This window comes from Felis catus, chromosome B4 (assembly GCF_018350175.1).
Source record: "Felis catus isolate Fca126 chromosome B4, F.catus_Fca126_mat1.0, whole genome shotgun sequence".
NCBI classification, from domain to species: domain Eukaryota; kingdom Metazoa; phylum Chordata; class Mammalia; order Carnivora; family Felidae; genus Felis; species Felis catus.
In genome coordinates, this window is record NC_058374.1 from 40,866,216 (window position 1) to 40,884,909 (window position 18,694).

Sequence of the window (18,694 nt, forward strand, 5' to 3'; positions counted from 1 at the left end):
GGTCTGTCATTGATTTGTATATAAAATGGTAAGCCCCTTACGTCTCCTGCTTTAACATTTCCTGCCTCCTCTATCCCTTGTATTTCTCCAGAGCCCTTATTACTAGCTAAAATCCTGTCTCTCCCCAGAAAGTGAGCTCCACGAGTCAGACATTTTATCTCTTCTACTCTGCTCATCTCTCATCTCAGAGACCATCTGGGAAGCAGTTGGTCCTCAATAAATATTGGTATGAAGTGACAGAAAGAGAGAGAGCCACAGACAAGGAGACGCATCTTTATAAAGAATGTTTTGATTTATTTTATTACTTTAAATCTGAACCTGCATAAAGTGATGGTTAGTTGCACAAGCTCAAAGCATCCCCATGACATGGAGACAAGCTCAGGTTGGGACCTCTGCCACTCACCATCAAGTCCTGTGGCCACAGCCATCAGCCCTGTGACTTAATTTGTACCCACTGAGGCTGCGACAGTCCCAGCTGCAAGCGACTCAGAGGGGTCTGCTTGGGGAGCTGGTGGGAAGGGGAGAGGGATCGCTCAGGAGGGGGGCTTGCTCCTCTCACAGACTGTGACCACGTGAGAGGGGACACCTGAGGAAACGCAAGGAAGGTGCATGGCGCCTGGGAGCTCTGGGGTAGAGATACCCAGTTCTTGCACCGGGTGACTCAAAATGGGGTGCCGATCCGCCAAAAGGATACAAAGAGGACCTAAAAGGAAGTTAAGCTTGAAGTTTCTGAGAAGCAGCTCCAGTTCTCTTCCTGATTGTGCTTGCTCGCTCGCTCGCTCTAACCCCTCTCTCTTTGCACAAATGCACCTTTGCAAAGACCCCCTGAGGCCGGGCCCTGGCAGACGCCAGCCAGCCCTCCCATGCAGGTGCACAGGCATGCTCTGTGAGGTCCCCTGCCACTGTGGCAGCCCCCGCGGTGGGGTCGACTCGCTCACACGTTGGTGTGCTGTGAGGCAGAAGACGCGATGCTGCCTGGCTGGCTTTGGCCTGAGGGTGCGGAGCTGGCCGCCCGGCTCCTGCTCCGACGCCCCCCTCCCAGGCTCCTTGGGGCTGGCTCGTCCGTCAGCTTGAGTTTCTCGTGCTCCTCCTTCAGGAAGAAGTCCACCAACAGGCCCTTTTCTTTCTTGATCTGGTCGCTGATGTCCGTGGGGATATCTGGGATCATCCAATCCACGAGGACACTCAGGAACATCACGAGGTTCTGCCAAAAAGAAAGGAGAAGGGTTGCGAGGAGAGGCCCAGCCCAGTGGGTCAGAGTGAGGGTCTCAGCAGCGGGGCTGGCAGTGTGATGCCATGGTGGTAGTGGCGGAGAGCACAGATCCAGGGTCAGGATACCTCCGTGTTCCTCTGGCTCTTCTACTTACTGGCAGGTGGTCTTAACCAATGAGCAGAAGTGTCTGTTCTGCAGGGTCAGAACAGTAACAGCACCTGCCTCCCAGAGTTGTTGCAAGGATTAAGTAAGTCAATACCTTGCACGCAGTGGAGCTTGAGAAGTGTCACCTATTGCTTTTTCCCCTCCGGTTCTTCCCACCTGGCTTCTCAGCCTCCAGGTCCCCTGCTCCAGAGCCTTCTAGGAAGTGGGCGCAGAGCCTGCTGGCCTCTCCAGGGCTTCTGCTGGGCCAGCGGCTCCTCTCCTGCTTCCTGCTTGCCTTCTGTCCTCCATATCAGAGCCAGTCCTTTGGTTTCTGTGCTGAATTCTGGTTTCAGCAAACCTCACACTCATCCTGCTCTCTCTTCCTGCTAAGCCAGTCACACTGGCCCAGCTAGGGTCCTTGCCCCTAGCTTCCCCTTCTCCTTTCTAAGCTTCTGTGCACACTTGTAATTGGCTTCCTTCTTCCACCTGTGGAGCCCCATCCCTTCCCTTGGAAACGCAGGTAAGACAGGACTACCTTACCCTGCAGCATTTTCCACTGAAGCGGTAAATATATCACAACAGTGCCAGCATGGCCCGATCCTCACCCAGTTCCCCAGGCCATGCTCTGCCCAGTATGCTGCTCCAGTGGTGGCCTTCTCTGCCTGCCAATCACATGCTTGCTCTGAGATCTGGGCACAAGATCATAAGGGTATGGCTGTCTTCCAGGCTCCAAACCTAGTCCCACCTTGACCTTGAACCTCGCTTGCACCCAGGGGCCCAGAGGAGGGCCCCGGGACCAGCTGCTGTTTCCAGAGGCTCCTGGGTGCATTCATGCTCTAAAGCTATTTCAAGTCACACTCTTCTCTTAAGCCAACTTTCACAGTGCCAACAAATGTTACAGGTGAGCTGTGGGAAAGCCAGGGGACACCTGCAGGGGGGCATCGGAGTGGTTTTTCTAACAGACCGCCCCATCTCCCCAGAGGAAGAATGGCTATCTTCTTTAGGTGAAAGACTAGCCGAGGGGCTTCTCCACTTCCTGGGCCAGGGGCAAAGCCAGATATCTTAGAGCCCTCCAGAGATCTGCCTTCAGGGAATACAAAAGCCTGAGGGAGTGGAAGAGAAAAGGATCTTGAAGGCCGGCAGGACCCCAAGTGGGAGCTGGGGCCACGCACTTGGCGGATCTCTGCCGTGCAACCGGAGCTGCGGCCATTGTCAGAGATAGCAATCACGGGGCTCGAGTTTGCTATTCACCGAGGCATGGCCGGATGGCTCTGGGGCCCTCTCCGCCAGATGTCTCAGGGGCTGAGGCACTTTAACAAAGGAGGGAGCCAGCCGAGAGCTAGAAGAATGATTCAGAACTTGAGCCCTTTCTTGGGCTGCAGAGACCAGGCGGGACTGTTTGTCTGCATCGGGGATGAGATTCTGGTTTCCACTGCTCTTCTCACTTCCTGTCTTGTCTTACGTCTGAACGGGACTCTATCTCCACCCTGCAACTTACTCCACATCTGTCTTGTAACCTTACTCTGTGTTCTATTCTCTTGCTGCAAATCCATCCATGAATGGAAGCCCTCTCAAGAGTGCTTCCTGCCTCCTCTGGGGAGGCACTCACTTCTGCCTGCCACATGCAGACACCCCTAGGTCACAGCGCCATTAAAACCTGCAGATGAGGAGCAGGCGAAGAGCCATGTGGTCTTTACCCCTGCAGCCTGGATTCTAACTGGCTACTCTTTATCTGAACAACTCACCTGGAAGATTATGACAAAAGCCAGACGGGCAGACAGAATGGACCAGTACTGTTTGGAAAACTCATACGGGTTCGGGGCCCACGGCGGCTCTCGGTAATCCTTAAACCTGCCCAGAGAGAAACGTGGTGTTAAGATTGGGACGAGGTGGAGGGAAGGGGGTGCTTCTCCAGGGGGAAACCTCAAGGATGAGAGCAGCAGGCAAGCCCCTGCCTCCCCAATTTGGGAAGTAGCAGGAAGCAGGGAGGAACAAATGTCTGTGGAACTTAAGCCATGTGGACAGATCATAACATGGTCAGTAGAAGAGAATACTGACCAACCGTGGAATAAACCAACAAGTGTCCATGAAATAAAAGTACCAAAGTCCAAAACAACCAGTCTTGGCCTTGATATGTCTTTTTCCAACACTGTCTCCAACATCCCCCACAGCTTCCTCTGGTGTCTGGATTCTTCTTCCAGAGGAGCCCAAGGCAGTGGATCCATATTGGCTCCATGAGCTTGAGAAGGGAGGGGAGATGCCCAGAAACCTTGGACAGTTCTCTGCAGTCCAGGGGCTCAGGGAGAACACAAGCACCTGTGGACAATCCTAGGCTTCCTTTCTGGCTAGCTGTTTCAGGACCACAGCCATAGAGGGGCTGGCCTTGCTTGGTAGCTGCATTCTTGCACCCCAAGGAAGGCTGACTCAGACCAAGCTCAAGGCTGAGTGAATTTGCGGGGTGGCAGTAATAGTTGCTATTGGTCAGTATCTTCTTCTACTGACCATATTTATGATCTGTCCATGTGGCTTAAGAAACAAAATGTCAGGAGCGCCTTAGTGGCTCAGTCAGTTAAGCATCCAACTCTTGATTTCAGCTCAGGTCATGATCTCATGATCAGTTGTGAGACAGAACCTGGCATTGGGTTCTGAGCTAGGCAGGGAGCCTGCTTGAGATTCTCTCCCCCCACATCCCCCCAATGCGTGTGCACGTACATGCTTTCTCTCTCTCTCTCTCAAAAAAAGGAAAAAGAAAAGAAAAAGAAAGGAAAGGAAAGAAAAGAAACACAATGTCAGTGTGTGATGTAAACTCGTGCCTCTTTCTCAGACCCGTGGAACCATCTGGGGCTTTTCCTCACCGCTGCCTTTTCACCCCCATTCTGTGATGACTCATGTTAAAAATGGCTCATTTTTTTCAGACTCACTTTTTTCTAAGCTTGGAAAAGTGACAAGAGCTGGTACCAGAAGAATTATAACCCTTCGTGGAACTGTTTTCTCCCTGGAATTCAATAGATCTTTGACATTGAGTAAAAGCAAAACAAGCCGCGGGCTGGGGGAAGGAGTAGGGTGGCATGAGGCCACCAAGTGGGGTGCATGGCTGCCAAGGAAGGCAGGGGCAGGCAGGGGACTCTGCCCGAGGAGGGGCCACAAAGGAACATGCAGAATGTGCCAATCCCTGAGCAAGGAGCTTTACTGGAAGTTTTCCCCATTGGATCTCCACCACAACATCCTTGGGCAGGCACTGATATCCACATGACACAGGAGGAAACTGAGGCTCAGGGAAAGTCAATTACTTGCCAAGGTCTCTCTCATGGCCAGCAAGAAGCAGAGTCAAGGTGAGACCCCAAGTCTGGCTGAAGGCAGGCCTTTTCTCTATTGTCACAAAGCACCTCACCAACAGCTGCAGTTTGAGGCGGGGGATTCAGAAATGGGTGCTTTCTGTCCCTTCCCTGCCCTGAACGAGCCAGCTGCCCTAAAAGATCCAGGAAAAAGCACGGTGGCTTCCCACTGTCCAAGGAGAGATGCAAGAAGAAGAGAAGGAAAAAAGGAGGAAGAGGAAAAGAGATACATACACACACACACACACACACACACACACACACACACCCCAGAAAGAAAAAGGCACAGCGGCAGAGTCAGCAACAGAGACAGAGGCTGATACTAAGCAGTCAACTAGGGTTAGGCAGGAGGCCAGGAGCTGCCCCTTCCCCACCCCCACTTCCAACAGCTGATCACAGCTGTTGCAGGCTCACTTTGCCATCCGGATGAAAAGCAAAGCTAACTGCAGCCCAGCAAAACACCACAGGATTCAGCATATCCATCCATGGCTGAGGACAGAAGCACGGCCAACCCCAGATTATGCTTGCTGACGGGAGACAGGGAGAGCATGGCTTAAAGGGCAGGGACACTTTGGAGTGGGAAAAACCCCGGCTCGCCCGCCCTCTTGCTGCTCCCCCCACCAAAGGATCTCACGGCAAAAGGGGATTTCTCTACTCTTCCCAAGACCTCAGGAGGCGGGACATATGCCCATTTTGTACCACAGGCACATCCCTCCCCAGGTCCAGCCCATCCCTCCTGCTACAATCAAAGTCTGTTTGTCTTGTTCTCTAGCTCCATCTAGGAAGGGACAGCTGCTCACTGGCCTTGGTGTAGGGGCCACTGCTCACTCCTCTTTTTCCCAGTCTGAAAAGAGTCCATAAATAATCTAATTCTGGTCCCACTTCTGCTCCTCACTCGCCACAGCTTTTGGAAATGTCACTTTGCCCTCCTCGAGTGTCCAAGACATTTTTAAAAGCTAACAAGCACATCCATTTAATCAAAGATCTGAGGAAAGACTAACACAGATATTTCCAGAAAGCTTTACTTGGAAATACCCCTACGCCAATGGGCTAGAGGGAGCCCTGTTGGGAATGACAGGACAAACTACCCACAGACAAGAACAAGACACAATTTAATGAGTTCTGCATCTGTTCACGTTTCCCTTTCCAAAGCTAACTTAAAAAAAAAACTGTGACCTACATTACTAAGAAATACATTACATTAATTTTACATTAATGCACACATAAGTACATGTCAAGGAAATAAAAATTACACAAAACATGCTTACCCTGGCTGTGTGCACTGATATTTTCTGATTCTATCCTATCCTATCTTATCCTATTCTAGTCTTTCAAATGCTGACCATGATCTGCTAAGATGATTTCATAACCTGCTAATGAACAATGACTCATAGTTTGAAAAATATGATTTCGGTAAGCCTCTGCCACCAGGTAAATGACTGGTTGTTTACATTCCAATAGAAGTTCAGATTTCATAATTGTTTAAAGTGGCATCCTAAGAAGTCAAGCTTATCAAATGTTTTCCCTGAGCAACAAGAAGATGCTAGTTAAACAAGGAGATAATTAAGACTAGAAATGGCCACAAAAAATGGACTTAATTGCGTCCGCAGCAGTGACGGTTGTCTGCTAGGTCTGTTTGGCTTCTAAGCCCAAGGCACGGCACTGGCAAAGGCATGGGCTTTGGAGTCACCAGGTGAGGGCTTGATGTCTTCTCTACCACTTTAGTTCTATGGCCTCTAAAAAGTTACCCGATGTGCTGATGGCCATGGTGCTGGTCTATGGAGTAGCCTCAATGCTCCAGCTCCCAGGTGGCATGTAATGAGGAGGAAAGGTCAATGAAGAGCACCCGACAGCACCTGGCCTATCAGGTACATGCCCAATACACACTAGCTATTCTTTCTCCCTCGACTGAAGGCACATTATGGAATACGCCTCTTTCTTTAAGAGGACAGAGCACATGTGCCCCTCTTCCCGGCTCCCCCTGGCATTCCAGGGGGATTTCTGAGCACTTGGGCGCAGATGCTCCAAGTTTCCCATCGTGCTGATATGAATGAGAAAGTCAGCCACTGCCACATCTGCAAGGGGCTTCTCTCAGGATCTCTGTCCAGGGAAATGGCACAAAATAGGTAAGTCTCAGGCCTGTGGGAAGTAGAACTTCTGCTCTGTTCCCATCAGCTCAAAGGCCTTCCCAAACCAGATAATTCACCCCGGTGGAGGGAGTACGTCTCCCAAAGTCCCTGTGAGTGGCCAAGCACTGGGTGACCTCCATAGCGGGTCACCTCCTGCACCTGCTGGCTGGGACTTAAGCTCAGAAGTATGATTTTAGGAGCCATTCCTTTCTCACCCTCACCCCTCCAAGGCTCTCCTTATTCTGAGCCTTAACATTGATTTTGAGAGTTCCCTGGAGTCTCATAATAATGAGACGTTTGTAATTACAAACAACTACAGTGTCTAATGAGCTAGTGCGCCCTGGGAGTGGCTCTGTCACTTACTAACTGTAAGACCCCATGAAACATATTTCCTACCTCTGAACCTCAGCATTCTGATCTGTTAAGTGGGGCTAGTGAAATGTGCTGAGTACAGAGAAGTGCTCCAGCTCTCTCCCACCAGCCACAAATAAATGAACACGTGTGCGCGTACATTAAATGTTAAAGGAAAGCACAGTGAAAATTAAGTAAGACAATGCATGTGAATGTGATTTCTGGAGGCTTCCACAGAGAATAAACAGGATGGTTTCCTGACAATGACTGGGGTGGGGGCTAAGGAGAAAGTCTTTTCCTTTTGTGTATATACCTATGTATACAGAATTACTTCTATGATAGCAAAAAAGTTCATAATTTCAAAAGAATATAATTAATGGTGATATTCTGTTCCGTGCACTTTTATACTAAGCTTTCAGGACCTAAATTATAGTGTTAACTGAGACAGACTCACACACAGTAAGTGAAACTGGTACAAAAATCATTATATCTTAGCTTTAAGTTACTTTAAGATTATATCGAGATTGTTCTAACACTATGAAAAATCACATTGAGTTGTATTTATACACTACCTAAAGAAAGAAGGTTCCCATGAATTCAAAATGTATTTCACTATTATAAAACAAAGCCATGAAACACCCTAAAGGTTCTATGAGTTCACTTGATGATGATGCATGGAGAAATGTCTGAGAAAGACTCACACAAAGGTGTGACTGAGATTACTGTTGGAAAAGTGCCCAGGACTGGGCAGAGGTTAGGGTGGAGGTAGGACAGAGTTAGAGAGGTTGCTTGTAATGTTTGGAGTTTTTATAGACTCTATAGAACAGATTAATATATTACATGTATCATGAAATACTAATTTTTTAGAAACAGTGGAGATTTTTTTGGAGATTATTAATTCCAAGTTCCCATTTTTATAGATGGGGAAACTGAGATGTGGAGAAGGAAGAGAGACTCCTGGCTCAGATGTCCCCCCACCATCCTCACTTGCAGGAGTGACCAGTGACCATGACACCTGCCACAATTCATCGTAATACAAAATCACCGTGGGCAGGAAGAGGACATACCGAAGTAACAGACAGAGGAGTTAGACATCAACACTTAGGAATGGCTTTTTCCAAAAATGAGGTTTTAGTTACACTATGAATCAATTAGTAAATACATCTCTCAACTCCAACCACGGTATGTTAATTGTTTTAATAGTCCCGATGGAAATTAATGTCATATTAATGCTAAACACAATTACATACAATATTTTCATACCATCTGAGCTACTTCAAACTGCCTTCCGAAACTGGCCTTTGACAAGGGAAAACAGTACAGGCAATTAGGAACTAATGAGAACCACGTTAATCCAGTGGTTGATAAAGATCAGGAAAGGCAACACCCGGAAAAGCTGAGTCTCCCTCTGGTTTCAGCGAGGAACAGATGAGAGGCAGCCATGTTCTGAAGAGAACTTGCCTCTTCAAAGACTTTTCACATGACTTTGGGATATGAAAGAACTCGGGCCCTGCAAAGAAACCTAGCAGGGGCCACCAAGGATGCTGTTTCTGGATGTTCAGCACCTCTAAGCAGACCCATTGGGTTGGCCATGCCCAAGTAGGCTCCCCAAGCTCCCGGACCCAGATCCCCAGCCAGGCTCTCTCCCATACTGACCCTCTGCTCCCTTCCAGTGGAGCCAGAAGCCTGAGCCACCACCCACTGTACAGGACATGGTAGCCCTTCAACCCTGTCGATAGCCACTAATCATGCCTGCTGCCTGACGTTGCCGGACTGTTTCTGGAGCAGCCCCCTGCTGGAGCAGCTAGAGGCCTGAAGAAAATGTTGCTCCAAAAATGCTGGGAATGCATCTCAAATGGGCAGCTGGAGACTTGTCCTAACTTTTATTGCTATTTTTAAGATACCTCTATCCCTGGCGAGGCTGGGCTGGAGCCCGAGACCTCAGTTTTATTTGACCACATTTATCTCCAGAGGTCACTGAAAGCTAAGAATAAGAAGGGTCATAGAGTTCCCAACACTATTTGCCAGAAAACCAGGGCAAACTTTTCATTTCCCACCATGGAAGCAGTTTTAAACATTGGCTTTGGGGCTAGCTCTAGAGCTGTCTCTGTTTCTCACAATCTCTCTCTTCTTCTCTCCTTGTCTCTCATCCTCTCTCCCTCCCTCTCTTCCTCCCCATCCCGCCCCCCCCAACTCTCCTTCATTTCTATTTTGTACAGCCACTGACGACTCCTGGCTTACAAAGACATCAGCAGGTTAAGCCACCACTCCCAAACTCCTGGGCCAGACAAGTTCACATAGCATGCAGTGAGTAGAGCATACCGAGGCAGAGATTTCCATCAACAATTATTACCCATCTAGGAAAGGTAGCCCTAAAGTACACCTATGTGATATGCTGTATCTAGATAATATGCTGACGCCACTCTCTGGACACCTGCTTACACCGTAGAGTAGAGCATCTCTTTATTGCACATGTAACCCACTGCTCTTCACACTGCAGCCAGAGAGAACACTAATGAGAAGTAGGATCTCATCCCTGCTCCCTGTGGCTCCCCACTGCCCTAGGATGAAGTCCACACACCTCCATATGCCCACCACATTCTTCACGGTCTGGCTTCTGTTTTTTCTTCCCACCTCACCTCTCAGAGCCTATCCTCTACTCGAGCTCCCACCACCGAGCACCGAGTAGCCCGTCTACCCGGGATACATCATTCTCCCTACCATTATTTTAATTGATGTGATTGGAATAAAATTCATCATATTTACCATAAAATTGGATTCTCGTAGCATCTTCCCCATCCCTGTCAATGGACCCACCATGCCCGGTCCTCTGACTTCAGCCCAATCTTGGGAGGTATCTTTGCCTTGGGCTCCCTCTTCTGTCCCTTGTCACCAATGCTGTCAGGTATTCTAGTAAACAGCTCATCTTCTCACTTCCCCTTCTACCACTCTGGTCTATGTTCACCAAGGTTCATGGCTGGTGACGGCAGCAACTCAGCGACCCTCCTGGAGTTATCCCAATTCTAGTCCATCCTTCTCTCTGAGACTAGATTAATTCTCCTACACATACACTTTATCTATCATTCCTGGCTCTAAAAAGGTAACTTCCTATTACATCATGTTACAATGCCTGCAGTATTTCAAGACTTCCCATTACCTACTTCATCTACCTATTCAAATTCAACAATGCTTTGGCTTATACTATCCTAGGAGTTTTGATATATTGTATTTCCTATATTATTCCTTACTGTGACCTTCTAAACACTCTCCTTGCTAATTACATCACCTAGCCCCTAAGTGTTCATCTAACACCCCAAATTCATCCCCACCCCATGACTTAGCCCATGCTGACTCCCCACCTAGCATACTCTGTCTTAAGACTCCTCAGGCCCTCCAGGAAGCCTACCCTTCCCATTCTAGCCCCCACCGATCTTTCTCTCTTCTGAACACCCACAGTGCTCATGTTCCACACTAGATATAATCCCTGAATAGCCTGCTATGTCTTATCCACTCTGTTTATTTCTTCCAACCAGCCCATAAACCTCTTCATGGTAAGGACAACCCTATATACTTCTTTGCTCCATAGTGTCTAGCAAAAGGCACTCAATAAACATTTATTGATGCACTGAAATTGATTTATAGTTATTCGGAAGGTTCGGGGCAGGGGAAAGATGGAGAGGAGAGTGATATCAATCTAGATCTTCCAGATAATTAGTTGGATCTACCACATCCGGTCATCTGCTGCCCTCCTCCTCCCGAGTTCTTTACCTGCAGAACTGAACTTCCTGGTCAAACTGTGAGTTTTCTGGTTGCGTTCCCTCCTTCAGCTGGCTGACGTTGAAAAAGGAGAGGGTGTGGTTGACAAAGCCGTGCAGGGTCCCATTGTGACTATAGGCATACTGGTACACGAGACGGGGGATGAAGTCAGAGGTGATGGCAATGACAAAAGCCTGCAGGACAGAGCACACGCACTTGAGGAGTGGTCAGGATGGATGCTATCAGGTGGGACAGGGTCCTTCTGGGTGACAGACTGCTGCCCCTTGGGCTCCCCATCCAGAGGCACTGCTCTGGCTGATACAGAAGTCCTTATCTCTGAGCTCCCGTGGCTTTTCCATCTTTGCTATGTGTACGGGAATCCACAGACAGTGGCTGTCAGGAGGGTGAATTACAATCCCTGATGCAAAGGGTGCTAAGCCAGTGTGGATCATTTGGTTCTGGAGAGAGTGAGCCACCTCTGGTCTGAATTGACACTGGTGTTAGCCAAGTCAAAGCAGAGTACAAGATATTCTGAGAAAATTACTGACGTTGATTAGAGTGTCACTTAAGTGCAATGTGCAAGGACGCTGAATGGCCATGTACATCTGCCTCTGAGTGACACCAGAAAACCAGGAATACCAAGGATATGGGTCCACAGTTCCCCCAATTTGACCATTGTCTCTTGACACTTTTCAGCACAGCATGTAACGGAAGTTGTTCTTTCAACCAAAGAAAGCAGCAGGTCTTGCCCGATGGAACCACACGTACCTAACATACTATCTGGCATATTTAAGTGTTCTATAAATGTCTACGGAGCAAACCAAACACCAAGTGAGTGATTGCATGTTTGAATGTGGAGGTACTTTCTGCAAAGAAAACCTTAAATCTTTTTGGCAGGTGTTTATACTGTATTCTGCACTAACAATTAAAGCCCTTTTAAAAATGTAGTTTAGGCATTGTTTTCTAAATGTATATATGAGTGCGGATGGCCATACCATATTTGAGAATGAGTAATGTGCTTACAATCACCACAGCTACAACTTACTGAGCACTTGCTACATGTCCTTTCATCTTCCCATTTAATTTCCAGAATGATCCTATTTGGTGGGTAATCTTATGCTCTCTCATGTTTACAGATAGGTAAAGAAGACAGAAACCCAGAGAAGTAAGATTTCTTGTCATTCTGTCATATGATAGAAAGTACCTAGAATGCAGGCCTCTTTTCCAGTAGACACAACCCCAAAGGAGCTACTGATCTGTTTTCAAATTGCACCTCATTTCTCAGCCACAAGATGTGCGCTTCCTACGTTGAACATTCACAGTGCGGTGAGCTGATTCTCTCTGCCTTTCCTCCTGCCTCTCCAGGCCTTTAATGTGTTCTTAATAGGCAACCAAGTCACAGAATCAATGTTTCTCTCCCAGGGGAAAATGGGTGGTGGCTTTCTTGGGAGGTGCCAAGCTGGGGGTCTTTTCTTGGGAGGTAGGACAGGAGGTCCTGCCTAGCCACCATCCATACAAAAGGCAGAAGCAAAAGTTGCTATTGGCTTGGGCCCATCAGGATTTCCTCTGAAATGTGGACATGTCTGGCAAGGCAGTTAAAGAGGTCACAACAGGTAGGACCCCTCTTCTTGCATGTCCTATCTTAACCTACGCGGTGCCAGAGTCCATGGGAATAATTAGGACTTCGCATTGACAGCTTGGAGGAACCGTAATTAGGAACCGCCGCCCGGGCAATGCTCCAGGTATTGTTTAGCTCAGGAGGAGAAAAAGAAAGGAAAGAGATGGATAGATATGCGGAATTCTTTCCTCATTATTCTTGGCTCCGAGGAAAGATCAGATTTTGACTCTTAAGGTCACGGTATGCACTCTGGTGGGTAATTACCTTCCTTTCTCTCTATAGTAGCGCGGCTCTGGCCAATGGCACCACGTATGCACTACTAACCAGGGGGCTGCCTTTAACAAAGCTCCAGAAGGAAAAGGCTGGGAGGTAACGAGGGCTGGTATCCTGCTCTGAAGACCTCAGCTCCTGTGGAAAGCCCTTCCCACAGGGCTAGGGTGTCACGAATTTAACACTTACGTTGCTGATAACAGAGAACTTGCCGATCCCGGAGAGAATGTCAAACCAAATCCCTGTAAGACAGAAAGAAGGGCATCTGGCTCATTCCCACCCTTGGCCCGGTGACAATAAGGCTGCAGCTCAGGGTGATGCTCCACAGGCACATTACCAGTGGAGGTTTGCCAGGTCCCCCAGAAATGGGCTTGCCTACAAAGCCTTAGGTGTCCCCCTCCACCGTCTGGAAAGCAGGGAGACAAGTAGGGGTGGATAAAGGTCTCCCAGAGCCTGAAGATATGAGGATGAGGACCTCCAAGGGCTTCCCCCAGCCCTCTTGATTCCAGACGTGGTGTGATGGTGGTGGCAGGTCATGGCAGGGAGACTGAGGGGACAGACAGAGGCAGAGGGCCTGCCATGGTCTCTAAGCAGGGGACATACCAATATCTTTGGTTCTCACGGCATCTGGCCGTCTCAGCTCAGTCACAAACTTCTTTGCATCAAGCCGCACTTCAATGACATTGTTGAGGAGGGCAAACACAGGTGCCAGAGGGAAGGAGGCCACAAAGAGGGTAACAAAGCCAAACTGGATGACTACGAGAGAGAAGAGGAGGAGAAGCATCGCTGGGAAGAAGTAAGAGCTAGATAAACTTTGCCTTGCAGCTATGGCCCCTTGGCTTTTTCTTATGGGGTCTCTTTCCCACCTTGATCTCCCAGGCTCCCTTTTTCTCCTGCCCACAGTCAAGGGTGTTTCTCTCTCAGTGTCTGCAGGCCCACCAGCCAAGGCTGTCACCCAGGAGCAAAGCTCTGCATTAGGCACAGTGAGAAGACATGAGAAAAGGAATCTCTCCTTTCCATCACTCTATGTCCAGTCACTAATCCTGGTCCTCTAACTCACAGGTTGACCACCTTTCTCAGCAAGGGTCCAGAGAGTAAATATTTTTGTATTTGCAGGCCACATAGTCTTGTCACAATGACTTAACTCTGCCATTGTAGAGTGAAAGCAGCTAGAGATAAAACGTAGACAAATGGGCTTCCAATAAAACTTTATTTACAAAGGCAGTACGTAAACTGAGCTGGATTTGGCCCATGGGACATAGTTTGCCATCCCCTGATGTAACATTAAAAAAATCACCTCCCAAATTTGGACTCTTCTTTCTATACCCATAGTCCCGGCCTTTATTTAGAAAGTTTATTCATTCATCACACATTTATTGAGAGCTCACTGAGGGTCAGGCACCTTGCCAAGTATTTAAGGAGGCGAAGGTCTGGTCCTACTTTCAGGGAGCTGGGTGTTAAAGCAGAAGAGAGAAATGTACACAAAGATGTGCTGCAAGATTTTATGCGTGCCAAGAGAGCCTCCATATCAAACCCCTAAGCTTAGTCCTGAAAGGTGGGCCTGGATTAAAGAGAGCATCCCAAGCCATGGAAGCAGTGTGAGCAAAGGAAAGGAGGCAGCTTGTGCCAATCAGATGGCCATGTGGAGCCCAGCTCCTCATCCCTTTCACCTGGACAATTTCAAGAGCCTCCTAACTGCTTCCTTTGTCACCAGTCTTCCCAGAACCTCCAGCAGTCTGATCCTGTCACTTACCTCCTCCCGAAAATGTCTGCTGGCTCCCTTGTGTTCACTGGGTATAGGCCAAATTACTCATGTTGGGATGCAGGTACCTTATAATCTGCTCCCGACCACCCTCCAGCCCTGTCTCTCAACATCTCCCCCCAGCCATCATGCCTGTGGCTTCTGGCACTGAGCTTCTGCCCCTCCAGATCCTCTCTGATCCTGTCAGGTGCTCCTATACACTTGTGGACAAGCACTCGTTCACCAGCTAGCAATGTCCATGCACCCTCGAGACAGTTCAAATACCATCTCTTTGGAGAAGCCTGCTCCTCCTGCTCTATCCTCGCACCACCACCTTTGTGCCTGCCTCTGTTATGGCCATCGTCATATACTGTTGTGATTGATCTACTCACATGTCTTCCTTTCCCACTAGACAGGCAAGGGCTCCGTCCAACCCTAGGGGCTCAGCACCCACAGTCCTGAGCCCCAGGAAAACCAGTCTAATAGGACACCCATACATACCAAGGGCAAGTTATTTACTTTTCTGTGTCTTAGTAACTTCAACTATAAATTGAGGATGATCATACCCACCTAGGTTGTCACAAAGGTAAATGATACTGTACAAATAAAGCACTTAGAACAATGTCTGGCACCTAATAATTGTTCAGTAATATTACCTGTTACGTATATTTTTACTCTTATTGGAATAAATATCAATACTTACAGATGGCTGCCATGTATATTGCACACTTACATGTTAAACAGACACAAACTTTTTTAAAAAAATGTTTATTTATTTATTTTTGAGAGAGAGAGAACACAAGCAGGCAAGGAGCAGAAAGAGAGAGAGGGAAACAGAATCTGAAGCAGGCTCCAGGCTCTGAGCTGTCAGCGCAGATCATGGAACAGGGCTTGAACCCACGAACTTGAGATCATGACCTGAGCTTAAGTAGGACGCTTAACCGACTGAGCCACCCAGGTGCCCCAAACAGACACAAATTTAAGCACTAACTGAGAGTCAGGAGGCCTAACCTCTAGCCCTGGATATGTTTCTCACTAGCCGTATGTCTCTGGGCAATTTACTCTGTTTCAATGGACTTCAATATCTCCATTGATAAATTCCGAACAGACTGGTTTAAATTCCTTTCAGGTCTGATTTGTAACGATGCTGTGGTTCTCATTCTCTCAGACAAGCTTCAAGATTCTAGAATATCCAAATAAAGAATGAAAAACAGGATCCAAACTAAAAAAATAATAAAAAAAGAAAAAAATAAATGTTCACAGAGGGATATGCCTAAACTCGGTCGAAGTTTCGAGAAAGAGAACATGCGTGGAACTTCACCCAGCACAACTGCTTTTGATTTGGCAGCTTGATCGGACCCACAGTTGTGGTTTATTGCTCTTGCTGATACAAGTCTGTCACTGCCATGGCCCTTGATGCCCAGTGGATTCTCAGCTGGCCCTGGGAGACCGGCAGGTGCCAGTTGGTGGCAAGATGCACCAGAAAGCTCGGATTTGTTAAGGTTGGGCCCTTGGAAGGATGACTGCCAAGCTGGCTGGCCAAAGGGGTTGGGGTGGTGGGGAGGGAAAGAGAAATCTTCAAAAACAAGCTCTGGGAGCCAGTTCAAAATGCAGGGTCTATGGCATCTTTTAAATCAGGCTTTGCTGAGGAATTCACTTTAGAGTTGGGGGTGGGGGTGGGGGCAGAGAGAGTGGAATTAACAAGGAAAGCAAAACAGATGTTAGACTAGTTTTCTAAAACCTGTAAAATGCATGTCTGTATTTAAGTGTATATATATGAACCTGTCTTTATTTATGGACTTCTAAATTGGTCTTCTTGATTCTAATGAGCTCAGTTCTACAGGGCAAATGTTCTTCGTCTTGTAAGTGACTTCCTCTCACAGAACTGTGTAAACTCTCCAAAGCCCCAACAAGGGTCAGGCAAGGAGACTGACAGGAAAAGGAAGGGGCAGGTTACTTCTGAGTGACTATAAATGTAGACAGCCTGCCCTCACCATACTCCTAGCAGCGGCACTACACATCCAGTGTCTTCTGGCTATAGGAAAATAGGACTCTCTACTTACTCTCCTTTCCTTCACGTCATCTCCAGAGGCAGATATGAGACCTCTCCCAGGGGTTGCCCTGACAGTTTGCTTTCTTACCTTCATAAGCTCTCCAGACACACAGGCTCCCTTCGATTTCTCTTCTGTTGGCACAAAGGACTGCCAGTGGCAGCTCAGTGCTATCAGTGCCCATGAACTACCTCAAGTCCATGATCTGGTTCTTGTCTTTTTCCTTGCCATGTAAGCCTGTGTGTCCGGCACTGGATAGCCTCAAGGGGTTGGGCTCAGCACAGGCCAGTGAAGCTGTCCCCCTTCCAGTGTTACCTGGGGTACTTAGGCTGAGAGGAGCCACTCTCTGTAGATGCTCCATTTCTGCAGGTGCTGCCTGCTTGGATGGGGCATACTACACACATCTAGGAATCAACCCAAAGAGGCAGAAACAAATAGGAAGCTTTGGTTTATCTCGGGGAGAAAAAAATATATCAAACTATAGCCTTCTAGCATACAAATTCCAAATCCAAGACTTTCTTTTTAGTCAAAGGCCTAACTGCTGTATCAGATGGGCGTCCTTCTGGGTTCACTTCAGAGGACACGATGATACCGGCCTTCACCAACACCAAGATTTGCTTCTAAAAACAGCCAGCCTCCACTGGGAGAAGAACAACGCCAGGAACCCTCAGTGCACTACATAATAGAAGCCAGCTTGGCTTGACCAACAACAGATTAAACCTGGCCAAGCCAATTACGGAGGAATCCATAAGTTGATTTTCAACTAAATCTTTACAAAGCCTGCTGTGAAGTGCTCCAGAAATGCTGAGCTGGAAGCAGAAAGATTGGAAACATTCCGAGGCCCAAACTCCATCAGTTTTCTCATCTCAGTCTCTAGGACCTTTTTAAATAACCACCAGCCCTATACTACCTAGTGCTGGAGACAATTAAAATCTTGGCCTTGGTTACCTGGGCTTAGGTTAAAATAACAAGGAGGAGTGTATTAAATTAAACAAGATGGCTTCCAGCAAGGACATTCCAGGACAATGTGCTTAAAGAAGAAAAATAGTACATTAGGTAGAATAGATTGGCCAGGATTGGTGGAAAAGCTATTGATGGAACATAGTTTTTACTCATTTATTTAAAATTCTTCAGTGAAAATATCCACCCTCCCCTTACACATGTGCACATGTGTACACACACACACAAACACACACACACAGATCCTTGTCATGGCATTCAAAACTCTTTGTGATCTAACCCTAATTTATTTTCACAGACACATCTCCTCACCCATGCTCTGTGCTCAGCGTTAACACTTAGCTGGTATGCTTGAAGACCAACTTTGTCTGCTTTCCAACCATTTCAAAACCATTTGTACTTCTTCAAACTCACCATGTTTTCCATGTCTCTGAGCCTTCGTACATCCTGCTACTCTCTGTAATTATCCTTCTCTTCTTGTCTGCTGAATGAATCACCATCTACATTTCAGATCCAACGCACATCTAACCTTCTCTATGGAGACTCTCCTACACCCCAGTCCTACCTCCTCACCCACCTCCTCACTCCATAAAGTCTTGTTCTATTTGTCTGTCTAACTTGCTCCCTAGATGGGAAGCCCCTTGAGACCATGGCCATATCTGATTCATTTCTGAATCCCCACAATTTTGTGTGGTGCCTATCCCACAACAGATGTTCAGAGATTATTTATTTCATAAATACAAACTTCCCTTTTTTACCAGCTGTAAACACAAAACAGATACAAAAAGAGGCAGCTTCTAAACTGTGGGAATGGAAGTCACTGCACTTAGTGATGGTGAGGTGAGATGGGGCATAAATGCTAACACCTCCACACAGCAGTTTTTAGTGCTATAAACTTGCACAGGGGACTTTGAGGAAAGTGGTGTAAAACCAGTCAGTTAGGAGAGTCTAAATCTAATGAAAATAATTATAGCATTTTCCCCCTCAACTCTTAATAGCTTAGTAAAAGCAACACAGTCTGCTTAAGGGGATTAAAACCTGGGGGCTTGAGAATTTTCCCTTTTATGAACCACTAACAAGAAGCAATGCAAGGAAATTATCGAGGGACACATTGATGTGAGCTTGT

At 47.5% G+C, this 18,694-nt stretch overlaps 1 protein-coding gene across 4 annotated transcripts in view; it reads right to left on the reverse strand.

Moving 5' to 3' along the window:
- Window positions 1-273: 273 nt before the first annotated feature.
- Window positions 274-18,694, reverse strand: part of ANO2 (anoctamin 2) — a 341,730-nt gene continuing 323,309 nt past the window's right edge. For all 4 annotated transcript variants that reach the window (XM_045061286.1, XM_019834398.3, XM_019834399.3 and 1 more), the window contains 5 exons: window positions 13,420-13,572; window positions 13,006-13,058; window positions 10,941-11,122; window positions 3,103-3,208; window positions 274-1,204 (listed from right to left, as the gene is read on the reverse strand). In XM_045061286.1, coding sequence (XP_044917221.1) covers window positions 935-1,204; window positions 3,103-3,208; window positions 10,941-11,122; window positions 13,006-13,058; window positions 13,420-13,572 — 764 coding nt within the window. In that variant the 3' untranslated portion in view covers window positions 274-934. The remainder of the gene's footprint in view (window positions 1,205-3,102; window positions 3,209-10,940; window positions 11,123-13,005; window positions 13,059-13,419; window positions 13,573-18,694) is intronic.